Genomic DNA, 14,221 nt, shown 5'->3' with positions numbered 1-14,221 from the left:
GCGGGGAGGGCGTCGTCGGCCTACGCCCCTTGACTCCTGCGCTGGCTTTTGCGCAAGCTCAGTGGGGAGCTGGGCTGTGTGGACCTCTCCTTCGCAGCGTTTGGGTCTCCGGAGTCCAGTCGCTCTCTCCCACAGCCGACGGCCAAGACAGGTCGGCCAGTGAGTAAGACTGTGCACCTCGGGATACGTCAGTCCTTCAGTTCTCTCCATTCTTCTGGAATGGAATGAACTGGCTCCTCTCTCCCCACTTACCCTGTCCTCTGAGCCTGTCCTTTTTCTCTTCCCAGTTTCCTAATTTAGCTTCCCACCGTGACGGCACCCAGCCCTCCTCTACCTTCTCCTTGGGTTTAGATTCTCCACCGACCTCTCACTTTTAGCGTGGTGTATGGGAATTGGGAGATACTGCTGGAAAGACGATTCGCCTCAGAGGCCATGTCGCCATCCTCCCTGGTCACCCCAACATCCCGAGGTTCCGCTAGGCAGAGTGGGCTTGCAAGATTACACAGGGGGGCTCTGGCTCCACTGCCGCCTCCGCTCTAGGCTGTGGCTCTTGTTACTGTGAGTTTTTTTTGGCAAGAGGTGGCAGGACTGAAGGTGACTTTCTGTATACAGGTAGAGGTAAGGGTGAGAGGTGAAATAGGAAAGACAGGTCTAAATTGACATAAAACTAAATTACTAACTTGTTCTGTTTTATCTTGAAAGAGATCAAGATGTTGTCATCTCCAACCCACATTAGCTGAACATGGGAGGTGGCTAACCTTTCCTGCAGTATTAATATGAAACCACATTATTTGAAAAGTTATTTGATTCAGAACTGTAGGTATTTTACCCATATTTGGGGGGACTGTGGGCGTGGGCTTCATCATTATTCTTTAACACATTCTAATCGTCAGTAACTGTATTTGTTTTACATTTTGCTTCTTTGGATACTTGAAGCATTTTCATGGATCTTCTGGGAAAATTCAGAAGTCCTGTTGCTGCCAACAGTAGTTGTGTTCTTACCTAAAATGCTGTTTTCGGCTTTTACCAATTTGCCATGTGATTTTCCGGAAGTCACCTAATAGAGGGCTCTTTCCTATCATTTGTCCAGATTTGGGGAACCAGTGTTTTGTGTAGATGAGTGTAATATGTCCAGTCTACGAATCTAACAAAACCATTGTAATAGGTCAGTCATGTATTATTTTTCTCACCTACTTTTTAAGCTAGTACATGTAGTTTATGCTTGCAAGAAGATGGATGTGATAGAATAAAAATCATAGTCGCTTTAAAAGAGTAATGGCAATTATCTTGTATTTCTGTTTAGAGTTCTGTGTACTTTTTACCCAGTTAAACGTATTGCATATACAGTGTTTTATCCTGATTCTTTTACTGAATACTTTTTGAGCCTATCTCCTTTTTAAATTATGCAGAACATATTTTAAATTTGACTTAGGTATAATATATTTACAGATAAGTGTACATATCACAATTGTACATTTTGATGAATTTCCACAAACTTAGTACATCTTTGTAATTAACATTTGGATGAAGACTATCACCCCAAAGCACCTCTCACTCCCTTTCTGTACTAGCCACCATAAGTAACCACTCTTCTGACTTCTGACATTAAAGATTGGTTTTGTCTATTTCCTACATATATTTTAATAGCTACATGAAAATTCTATCACTTGTATATACTATTCACGTATTCCTACATTGTTAGATGTTGAAGATGTTTCTAAATTTTCTTTATTACAAGTAAAACTATAGGAAACATTTATTTTTACACAGTAACTTTCTCAGGAGTGTTTTTCCTCAGGAGAAGGGCATAATCCATTCTGACACTTTTTGTACATACTACCAATTTGCTTTCCAAAGTAGTAAAGGCAGTTAATATTCCCACCAATGGTTTATGTCTTTTGTTTCATAATCCCCTAACAAATGTTGGGTATTCTTATGTTTCTTTAAGCTTCATTAAATTGATAGGTAGGAGATGGTATGGAAAATATAATTTTAAGCTTACTTTACTTGTTACTTTATACATTATATGGCATGATGAATATATTGATAGAATTTGCATCTCAAAATCTTTTAAAATACTAGGCTCTATATGTTGAAGCTGTATGACTCTGACATGTATTTAGTAATTCAGATGAAGAATGGAATTTCGTTTAAGTTTCTTTATTCCTTTATTTCTCTGGATCTTAATTTCTATATCTGTAAAATGATGAAATCAGACCTAGTCACTTAGTGTAATACTGTGCTAGTTATCAGGAATATACACCTCTAATGTCAGATAATTGTATAAACTAGCAGAAAAATATATACATATATACTTATATAAAACTTTATACACATATTTGTATAAATATAAAATGCATCTTAAATATATTTCATATAAACATAAAAGAACAATGTTCTAATATATTGTAGTGTGGGAGATGACAGATGTGTAAACAAAGAAACGGTGCTGTGGTTTAGATTACTAAAGAGCCTATTTAGCCCAGCTTGTGAATTCAGGGAGAAGCTGTGAGTATATTATTTAAATTCAAGGACTCTTGAATGCTGACTCTTCTGTGTCTTAGTTTCCTCATCTGTAAAATGGGGATAATATTAGTACTGGTCTTTGTAGTGGTGTGAGTATTAAAATCGCTACTCTGTGTACAGTTCATACAGCAGTGCCAGGCACATAGACAACCCTGTGTATTGGAGATGATGCCTTAGCCACATTAGCCAAGGAAAAACATTCTAGGTAGATGAAAGAGCAAGTCACAGAACTTTGATATATGCAGGGAGCTGTAGGTTATACAGTATTTCTAGAACAAAATGTATAGAGGACAAAAGCACTTATGAGTCTGAGAGGTACGCAGAGATAAGGTCATAGAGGCCTTGAATGCCTGTTTGTTTTGTTCGCCACTTTTTTCTCCAGCACCCAACACAATGCCTGTCATAAAACAGGTGTACAAATATTTTCAATGAAAAAATTAGGAGGCTGTATTTTATCCTGTACATAATGCAGAACCTTTGAAATGTGAAGTGTGAAGTGTGACATGATCATATTTGCATTGGTGTCAGTGTGTGGAATGGATTAGAGGACCTAAGACTATCCAGTAAAACCAGCCAAGAAAGTATTGAGGAAGAAGACTAGAACAATGATAATGGTTGTGGGGAAGAGGGGCCAAAGTTCTAAAACATCAGGTATAGAAACCAGAAAAGGAGAAGGGATGAAATAATACTAAAATACTGCCTTTGTTCCCTTCTCACCAGTAGTTCCCATTTTGCCTTTCGTAAATACATGTTTACTCTGCTTCTTTTTCTAGGCCAGTTCTTGTTCCTCTTGAGTGTTTTTCATGCTCCATCATGTTGAGGGCTAAGACTCGGCTTCTTTTACTTTCACCACACCACCTGAAGCAGCTCAAAGAGTCACCAGAATCCAGGGTTATGTGGCGGCGACTTCTGCATCAGCGACAACCCCTTCATCCAGAATGGGCTGCCCTGGCTAAAAAGCAGTTGAAAGGCAAAAACCCAGAAGACTTAACATGGCACACTCCAGAAGGGATCTCCATAAAGCCTTTATATTCTAGCAGGGATACCAAGGACTTTCCTGAAGAACTTCCAGGAGTGAAGCCATTCACACGTGGACCATATCCCACCATGTACACCTTTAGGCCCTGGACCATCCGCCAGTATGCTGGTTTTAGTACTGTGGAAGAAAGCAATAAGTTCTATAAAGACAATATTAAGGGTGAGATTTTAATGCAACACATAGTATTTATAATCATTTCCTGTTCTTGGCTTCTTTTGAAGGGAGACTGTTTAATCTGTTTAAAGATGATAGTCACTTTATAATTTTGTAGTCAAGACTATACTTTGGAAAAAGATGAATGTTTTTCAACTTCCGTGGTCAAAAGGATGGGTGAGCCAGATTAAGTTAAGTTCTTAAATGCCAACAATTAACATGCAGGGACATCTGGGGACATTATGGGGACATCTGGATGGCACAGTCAGTTGAGCATCCGACTCTTGGTTTTTTTCTCAGTTCGTGATCTCAGGGTCTTGAGATCAAACCTGTTTCAGGCAGGTTTTGCGCTCAGCACGGAGTCTACTTAAAAAAGACTCCGCCTCACTTAGTGTAACACTGTGCTGGTTATCAGGAATATATACCTCTAATGTCATATCAGTGTATAAACTAGCAGCATCTCCCCTACTCAAGTAAAAAAATAAATAATAAATAAATCTTTTAAAAATGCGTATTATGTAAAAGGAATTAGGTAAAATTGTATGATAAAAACAGACCTTGGTTTTTTCTTTGAGAAGCTTTTAATTAACATTGTTAATATAGGAGTTGAAGGGGAAAATCACTTAAAAGATGCCCAAATAAAGTAATAAATGATAATGTACAAATATATTAGTGCAGTCTGGCATTCTTGTCTCAGAAAATTATATTAAACTACTATTTCTTCTATCTGGTCTGTATTAAAATCATGTTGTTTGAATGCTAAATTTGAGGATTTGTAAATTTATATTGCACATGGAGTATTGTTCTTATATTTAATCTAGACTATTTTAGTTTTTGGCATGGTGTTCCTAATTCTGTTTCCCAAAATATTTGAAGAGCCAAAATATCTTGTTATTACCATATTAAATACAAAAATGAAAATAAATAGGCATACCAAATTATGTTAAGTATTTGTAAACAGCCAAATCTTTTCAAGAATCTTAAAAAATATTTCTACCTGAAATTGTTATGATAAGGGCAAAATAGGTGAAGGTGATTAAGTGGTACAAACTTTCAGTTATTCAAAAAAAAATGCTAAGTTAAAAGAAAAAAGTCCTCAGACCTGAGAAAAGTGAGATGGTTTATATTTTCTGTTCTGCAACTAAATTTGTGCGTTTTACCACATGGGAAACAGTTTAGGAAATGAAGTACCTTTCATTAATTTGTTTTGACCTGTATGAGTATAAAAATGTCTGCTATAAAAGTATAAAATAATGAGATGAATCAACACTTTAGTAGTGTTAATGTAAATCAGTTTGCTTTGATGTCAGACTCCTTAATCCTAATTATTTTTCTTTATGTATTTAGCTGGTCAGCAGGGATTATCAGTTGCCTTTGATCTGGCAACACATCGTGGATATGACTCAGACAACCCTCGAGTTCGTGGTGATGTTGGAATGGCTGGAGTTGCTATTGACACCGTGGAAGATACCAAAATTCTTTTTGATGGAATTCCTTTAGAAAAAATGTCAGTTTCCATGACCATGAATGGAGCAGTTATTCCAGTTCTTGCAACTTTTATAGTAACTGGAGAAGAACAAGGTGTACCTAAAGAGAAGCTTACTGGTACCATCCAGAATGATATACTGAAAGAGTTTATGGTCAGAAATACTTACATTTTTCCTCCAGAACCATCCATGAGAATTATTGCTGACATCTTCCAATATACAGCACAGGTATTTTCTGCTTCTTATGGGTTTTGCTTTACTTCTTTGGGTAGAGGAATTTTTTATAAAATATCATAACCTAATTTGAATTTGAAAAGTGAGTCTGAATAATAGTTTTAGCATAAACTTTAGTATGAAGGTTTTATATGTATGTGCGTTGTCAGTGTGTATTTTTTTCCTTTTAATGTACTCATTTTATACTCACTGTTATCTATAGGAATCTGGGTATTAGATATTTACTGTATTTTCTTTATTAAAATTTTTATCTTCTGATAATTGTTAGAATCAAAGAGGGCTCATAATTTATACTTTTTTATTTCTTTCCAGAATTCATACTCAGTTATGAAGTATGCACCGGTACCAGACAGTAGGGGATCAAAATATCAGCTTAGTAAGATATCACTTGTATCTGCCATCTGTAGTGAGGTCCCTGGTACTTCACCCCTAAATTAGGTGGGAAAAGAAGGATCTTTTTTTTCTTTTTTTTTTTTTTTTTAAAGATTTTTTATTTATTTATTCGACAGAGAGAGATCACAAGTAGGCAGAGAGGCAGGCAGAGAGAGTGAGAGGGAAGCAGGCTCCCTGCGGAGCAGAGAGCCCGATGCGGGACTCGATCCCAGGACCCTGAGATCATGACCTGAGCCGAAGGCAGCGGCTTAACCCACTGAGCCACCCAGGCGCCCGAAAAGAAGGATCTTATAGTGTTCCTGTGTTAATAGCAATCCCTCCATGGGGAAATAAAGGTTCATCTTCCTCTGAGTAATTACTATGTATTTTCCCCCATCACTTATATTTTGCTTCTTGCTGGCAATGCTCTCCTTCTCTTAACCTACCTTGACGTTAGACTATATTATTTCACGGCAAAGGCTCAAGCTCTCCTCCACCATGAAACCTTTTTTTTTTTTTTTTTTAAATCTCTTTGACTTCTTATAATTGCTGTTGTCTCAGAACTCTTGCAAGCATTGCCTACTCTCCTCATTGATATTCAGCCTTTATGCTTGGCAGTTTTATTGCTTTTCATAGATCTCATTTGCCTATGTGAACTGTATTGTATGGAATTGTATATTTTTATCCCCCTTTTCAATTTCAAGAACGTATGCATAGGATTCCATTTTGCAGCATATGACAAATGCACATGCACAAATAGCAGTAGCTTAAACTAAATAGGAATCGATTCTTTTTCATCTGAAAAAGTTGGAAAGTAGGCTGTGAAGAGCTTGGTTGTATGGTAGCTCCAAAGTCATTAGGGTTCCAGGCTCCTTTCATCTAGCTTGTCCTCTGTTGTTAGTATGCCAGCTTATGGTTGAGGAAGTGGGTGGGCTGGATGTGTTTGTTTGAGGTGGCAGAAGGACCCAGCTCCTCTGATTTAAGGTAAATTTCCAGAAGGAAGAAACCGTAATCCCAGTTGTATCTCAGTGGACACCCATAGTAGTGAGAGAAGGTTGGAAGTACAGTCCTTGTACAGTGGCATTCTTCATTTATGGTTCAGATATTACGGGAGGAGAGTGGAGAATTGAGTAGCTAGTAGCAATTTGTACAGTTTGTGCTATTACGTACTTTGGCATTTCACCTTTTGAAAGCTCCTAATGTCATCTTTAAGCTCGAAATTGCCTTATATAATCCTTCACATAAGTGATAAAAGTGCTGGTTTCATATACTGATCTAATAATGTTATACTGAAGTACTTTGTGAACTGTCAACCTTTATTATTTTTTTAATTTAATTGTATCAAAATACACATAACATAAAATCTACCATCTTCACTGTTTTGAAGTGTACAGGTTAGTGGCATTAAATATTTTCATACTGATATGCACCCGTCACCACCATCCATCTCCAGAATTCTTTGCATCTTGCAGAACTGAAACTCTGTACCTGTTAAATAATAACTCTCTCACTTCCTCTCCCTTTAGCTCCTAGAAACTATCTTTCCACTTCCTAGCTCTGTGAATTTGACTACTCTAGCTATCTTATATTAAGTGGAATCATACAATATTTGTATTTTTGCGATTGGCTTATTTCACTTAGCATAGTGTCCTCAAGGTTCATCCATGTTATAGCATGTGTCAGAATTAACCTCCTTTTTAAGGCTGAATAATATTCTAGTACTCCAGTATTTCTATTAGTTTTAAAGAAATTCTGCTGGACTCCTCTCTATAGAGAAGCACCTGTTTGTTTTATTGCTTCTTATTTATAAATTGCATATACTCAAGTAGTCTCTCAATTCCATGGAATTCAATTCCCTTATTGTTTTTGCTATGGAACATTTTTTAGGTGCTTTTGATTAATTATAAATAAAATATTCAAAATATAAATTATAGATCTATAACATATATTAGCAACAAGTAACACTTATTACATGCTTGCATAATGCTAAGTGGTTTAGGTGAATCATTTCATTAAATCCTACAAAACTCCATGAGGAAGGCATAATTATTACTTCTATTTTATACTTTAGGAAACCAAGGAATAACAAGGGTGAGAAACTTGCCTAAAGTCATATGGCTAGCTAAGTGACACAGCTAGACTTTGATCATTCTGACTCTAGAGCCCATGGTCTTTATTACCATATTGATTTCAGTGAATTAGTTTTTATTATTTGATGTTTGGCCAGCTCTTGGGAAGGATAATAATTTGTTGTCTTGGCAGAATATGTGTGATATGTACCCTACCTAATAAAAAGTTTTAGGAGAATGGTGGAAATACCATCTTCTTTTTTTCAATCTTTTTATTTTGTTTTTCTAAGTAATCTCTGTACCCATTGTGGGGCTCAAACTCACAACCCCAAAATCAAGAGTCTCATGTTCCATCCACTGAGCCAGCCAAGTGCCCCCTGAAATACCATTCGCTTAGTGATTTTGGTAGAAAAAACCTGTCCAGGATAGGCTTAGCATTAAAAGTCAGAAATTTATTTTTTATTTTAAGCAAAATAAGTCAGTCAGAGAAAGACAGTTACATGATCTTGCTGATATGCAGAATTTAAGAAGCAAAGCAGAGGATCATAGGGAAGAGAGGTAAAAATAAAATGACGAAATCAGAGAGGGAGACAAATCGTGAGAGAATCCTAAGCATAGGAAACAAACTGAGGGTTGCTGGAGAGGAGAGGGTTAGGAGGCTGGTGTAACTGGGAGATGGACATTAAGGAAGGCCGATGATGTAATGAGCACTGGGTATTATGTAAGACTGATGAATCACTGACCTCTACCTCTGAAGCAAATAATACATTATATGTTAATTGAATTAAATAAATAAATTTTTTAAAAATGTCATAGTAAATGAAATTGAAATCTTTGATTGTTAAGCCATGTATTTTATCCTGGTTTGTTTCAGTATATAGTAACTTAGTACAATATATAGTACTAAGGATTGAATCATTTTCTTTCTTCCCCCCCTCCACCATGTACTTATTCATCTTCAATGACTTCATTCAAGTAAGGAAATAAAACTTAAATTTATATATCTTCAGCAGATTAGGCCAAAGTTAGGAGATCTTAGGACCTTGTAGGTCATAGTCATTGGTTTGGAATTAAAGATGTCTTATTCAGTTCTCAGACTCAAGGTTGCATTCCTAACCTCAGCTAACTAATTTTAGAGTTTAAACTTTGACTCTAAAGAATGATTAGTGCAGATTCTTTTCACTAGAAAAATAAAACAGGTGCAATTTTTATGATGGTTCATTGAATCACCACTTAAATTGAGGAGTGAATTAAATGTAACAAAGTAAGCATTAAATATTTTCAGTTAATATTAAAGACTACTTTGTATATCTAAGTTAAAAATCATTTTAAAATAATGGTCTTTTAGAAAATGGGTTTAATAGAACCTTTTAAAATTTTTATTCACTGTTATATTTTTTTAATATTTTATGTAGCACATGCCAAAATTTAATTCAATTTCAATTAGTGGATACCATATGCAGGAGGCGGGGGCTGATGCCATTCTGGAACTGGCCTATACTATTGCTGATGGGTTGGAATACTGTAGAACTGGACTCCAAGCTGGTCTGACAATTGATGAATTTGCACCAAGGTAAGTAAATTGACTCAGAGATTGTCTTAATACTAAGACATTTTTTAGGACCAATTTATGAGTGTACAGTAGATCTAGTGATAAAATAAATCTGTATTTATAAATGTCATACCTCGATCCTATTACGTTTTATTGTAGTAATAATGAGAAAATAAGCCAATACTGTTGATGATTAAAAATCAGAATTAAATTTGACTACTTCTTGGTAAGTTAGAGGAATCTTGTTTCCAGCTATTCAGAAAACACAATTACCTGACATATTTTGACAACTAAAATTGGAAACATCTTATTTCAGGCATATTAGCTTTTATTCTTTTAATTTTCCATTTTAAAAAGTAAGTCGCTTACTCATTTTTTTTCTGTTGCACTTACATAATATAAATGTTATAGAATGCACAGTGCTATTTAAAACATTTCTGTTTCAAAATAGCTTGTTAATGAAGTTGTATGAAGAATACAGGAAAGCTTGGGGTGCCTGGGTGGTACAGTCAGTTGAGCATCTAACTCTTAGTTTCGACTCAGGTCATAATCTCGGGGTGCTGAGATCCAGCCCCATGTGGGGCTCTGTGCTCAGCATGGAGTCAGCTTGAGATTCTCCCTTTCCCTCAGCCCCTTCTACTCATGCTCTCTCCCTCTCTCAAATAAATCTTAAAAAAGAAGGAAAAGCTTAACTGAAGTTTATGAAGTGCTTAAATTTGGTGATCAAAAATTGGTCCCCTAAGCAATTAATTGCTAAGTTTTGCTCTAGACTGAGAATCAGTTTATGTGCTGGGGGAGAAAAAAAAAACTTAACGAAAAACATGACTTCTGTCCTCAGATTGTTTATAGATTAGTGAATATTTATTTATACCAGAGGCTGTTATATACACAATGTGACAGCATTTCTCAGAGTGTGGTCCAAGGACTCTTCAGGGTCACTACCCTTCCTGGGTCTTTCAGGTTAAATTGTTTACATGATTGTATTAAGACTTTATCTGCCTTTTTTACCTCCATTCTTTCAAAAGTCTGTAGTGTTGTTTTCCAGAAACTACATGATATGTGATGTTGTAGCAGATTAAATGTAAAAGCAGGTATTGACTCCACCTGTCTTCCCTGAAGCCACTATTAGTTTTACAAAAACATAAAACAGTAACTGTTTTATTATAATTCTTTATTTTAACAAAGTATAATTATTTTTCATAAAAATGCGACATATGTTAACATGTTATATGATTGTTGTTTCTAAATGAATTAATATGTAAATATTGATAGATGTTATCCAAATAAAGATTACTTGGGGTCTTTAGTAATTTTTAAGAATGAAAAGGTATCCTGAGACAAATATTTGAGAACAGCAGTGTTAAGAACTTCCAAGTGACTACCAGGAATTTTTATTAGTCTTTCATTTCTTTACTTAAGGCTCACCGTGTCTTATATAAAGAAACACAGCTTTTGTGCCTCTAGGCACAGGCAAGTAAACTAAACTAAATGTATAACTCAGCTGCAGGATATAAAATAAAAAGGATTAGTGGGTTAAGAGCAATTGGAGAAATATATGCCTATACCAAAAAAAAAAAAAAACAAAACAAAAACAGGAAAATTTTCTTGCTATCCAAAGAAAACAAGTTGGTGGTTTTATTGCCTTCATAGGTGATCCCTGACTTACGTACTGGATATTCTTGAAGTATTTTATTTTTGGATAGTGATTCATTCTTTATTTGAGGGTACAGGAGGAACTTCTTTCCTAAGAACAAAACAAAACAAACAAACAAAAAAATGAAAAACCAATTGTAAAGTGAATAATTCCCACCTGAAGCAAATAATCAGAGCTCTTTCTTCTGTGTGCCTTAAACTGTACTTTTATCTGTTAGGTCTAAAGTTACTTAAGTTTATATGCTTTGATTTTAGTTCAAATTAAATTGTTTAAAATTAAAATCTAGTGTGTGATACAATTTTATTTTCCATTTTATATTGTCAAGTATAATCAAATAATGGACTTAACATTACTATTTTAGGTTGTCTTTCTTCTGGGGAATTGGGATGAACTTTTATATGGAAATAGCAAAAATGAGAGCTGGGAGAAAACTCTGGGCTCACCTAATAGAGAAAATGTTTCAGCCTAAAAATTCTAAATCCCTTCTTCTGAGAGCTCATTGTCAGACATCAGGATGGTCACTTACTGAGCAGGTATATATATAATTTAAAGTGTAGAGGTTTAGCAAATTCATATATTGTCTTACAAGCAACATAGCACAGTCAGGAAGTAGATTTAAGAACCCATCTATTCATGTTTGAAAATTATAATTATTCTGAAGCGTAATGCACGTTTATGTGTTTTAACATGTATTATAATAAATAAAACTGGCTCCCTCCAGTGGTTAACTATGGAAATCATATAAATCGGCTTACTATAGTGCTGTTTTACCTTTTTAAAAGTGAAAGAAAAAAAAAGAATGTGATGATGAGGAAGAAGTAAAAACCGGAGTTTAGTTAATATTATCTTAAATGATTTTAAGAGTTAAAATTATTAATATAAAATTGCCTGATTAAAATTTTGCGCATGTATATATTATTTATTTTAGTTACATGTTTTAAGTATGCACGCAAACAGACCCATTCAAAGATTCTAATAAGTTGAGTAATTTAGCTTCATTCTATTAGAAGATTGTGTGATAATCTTTCCATGTCTTTTTTTACGTATTATTTTGATACATTAAAAATAATTCATAACTTTAAAGTTAACATTGCTTTTATATACCTAAAGTGATTAAAAACTAATATATCCACATTAAATATGACTTCAGGTACTTATAAATGGAGAAATATAGTTTCGGGGTTGGCAGAAATAGTTGTTGGCTTACCCTCCTCATTTTTATAGCTAAGGAAGCTAAAGTTCAGAAGATCCAATGATTTGCCCAAATCACAATCAGGAAGAGAATGAATTCCAGATTTTTAATCTCACAGTACATTGTTCATCTGTTTTACTGATCACTTATTAATCATTTGTTGAGTGCTTGTTAAACCTGGCTTGTTTACTAATTTGTCTAAATTTATTGGATATTCTGAAGCCTAATGTAGATATTGGCAAAATAAGTATGCAAGAGCCACTGCTTAACCATAGTAGCACCTTTTATCAACTGTTGCCTTGTTTTGACTTTTTGCTTTTCACCGAATGTTTTAGGATCCTTACAATAACATTATTCGTACTACAGTAGAAGCAATGGCAGCAGTGTTTGGAGGTACTCAGTCTTTGCACACAAATTCTTTTGATGAAGCCTTGGGTTTGCCAACTGTGAAAAGTGCTCGAATTGCCAGGAATACACAGATCATTATTCAAGAAGAATCTGGGATTCCCAAAGTGGCTGATCCTTGGGGAGGTTCCTATATGATGGAATCTCTCACAAATGATGTTTATGAGGCTGCCTTGAAGGTCAGTTTCTCTTCTTTAAAACTTGGGTTTTAAGATTTACAGATTTATTAAGATTTATAGATATTTTGATCTATAAATCAAATCATTTATAGACTTATATCAAGATTTATAAAATGAGAGAAAAGAATTAAGATTCAACTTTAATAGTATACAAATAGAAACATTATTTAAAAATACATTTGTATTTGTATTAAATATTTTCTTCAAAGAGTTAAAAAAACTGAAGGTTAAAAGGCTGTAACATAAAAAAACAGTCCTTTGTCTTTTACTTGCTTTCTCCCCACTTCCTTGAATCAATACATCTTTTTTGTTTGTTTTATCTCCGTATTTTAGAATTACACATGTATGCTAGGTCTAATTCCATCAATTTTAGGCATTATCTATTGCTTTGTAGTATGGTAGTTTAGTATTTTCTCTGATTCTTACCTCTGCTTTCTCTTGTCTCATACTACTACCAATAAAATTATATCTCAATAGTAGATATCCTTCTGAAGTCCTCCAGTGCTCTCATTTGATCTCAGCTGATTTCTCTTTAGACGTGCTGACTACTGTGGCCTTTGACTTCCCTTTGCCATTATCCTGGGAATTCTTTTTACCTTTGCTATGTTGAATCTGCAGCTCGATTTCTGTGTCTACCTCCATTGATTTATCCCTTGTTATCTTGAAGCATACCACATAGGAACCTCCTCTAAAAGTGGCACATGGGAGATGACTCATATGAAACTTTGGATGTTCGAAAATGTCTTCATTCTACTCTGGTATTTGATGGATAGTCTGACTTTGTAATTATTTTCATTTGTGAGTGTGTAAACATTGACCTACTTTTTATCCTGGTTTTTTATTCTAGCTTCCACTATTTCTGTTTAGAAATATGATGCTATTTTCACTCTCAGGAACTTTCTAACAGTTGCAGGATCTCTTTATTTTTGAGTTGCTAGACTTTGGTGTGTGTATTTTTTCCTGCATTTTACTAGACTTATGGGGGGCATTTTTTATCTCCCCCATTTTTCATGTTCTCATAGCCCTAAGAAATTGTCTTGTATTACTTTTTTGAAAATTTCCTCCCTGCCATTTTTCTGTGATTTCTCTTTTTAGAACTCGTAGTTGTTGGGTAAGGACCTCCTTAGGTACCCTGATGTTCCTCTCTGTTCTATAACTTATCCATGAGATTCTGTTTTGTTTTCTTGGAGAGTCATCAACTTTAAATTTCTATTCACTTTAAAATTCATATATCATATTTTTAATTTTCAAAAGCTCATTTTTGTTTTTGTGTTTTCTTCCTTGTATATTATACTACTGGTTTCATTAATACAGAATCTGATTATTTCTGAGGATATTAATTATTTTTTTGAAGTTTCC

General features: G+C 34.8%; 1 protein-coding gene across 2 annotated transcripts in view; it reads left to right on the top strand.

Annotated features, from left to right (window-relative positions):
• The first annotated feature begins 20 nt into the window (after window positions 1–20).
• Window positions 21–14,221, top strand: part of MMUT (methylmalonyl-CoA mutase) — a 31,324-nt gene continuing 17,123 nt past the window's right edge. Inside the window, exons 1-6 of one of the 2 annotated variants that reach the window (XM_046006503.1) lie at window positions 21–151; window positions 3,300–3,724; window positions 5,066–5,433; window positions 9,296–9,453; window positions 11,448–11,619; window positions 12,614–12,862. In XM_046006503.1, the coding sequence (XP_045862459.1) occupies window positions 3,340–3,724; window positions 5,066–5,433; window positions 9,296–9,453; window positions 11,448–11,619; window positions 12,614–12,862 (1,332 nt within the window). In that variant the 5' untranslated portion in view covers window positions 21–151; window positions 3,300–3,339. Of the gene's footprint in view, window positions 160–3,299; window positions 3,725–5,065; window positions 5,434–9,295; window positions 9,454–11,447; window positions 11,620–12,613; window positions 12,863–14,221 lie in introns of both variants that reach the window. The other variant, XM_046006502.1, reaches the window with a different exon arrangement.

Source organism: Meles meles, chromosome 5 (genome assembly GCF_922984935.1).
Source record: "Meles meles chromosome 5, mMelMel3.1 paternal haplotype, whole genome shotgun sequence".
Lineage (NCBI taxonomy): Eukaryota > Metazoa > Chordata > Mammalia > Carnivora > Mustelidae > Meles > Meles meles.
The sequence above is the reverse complement of the archived record's forward strand: the minus strand, read 5'-3'. Positions and strand labels throughout refer to the sequence as shown.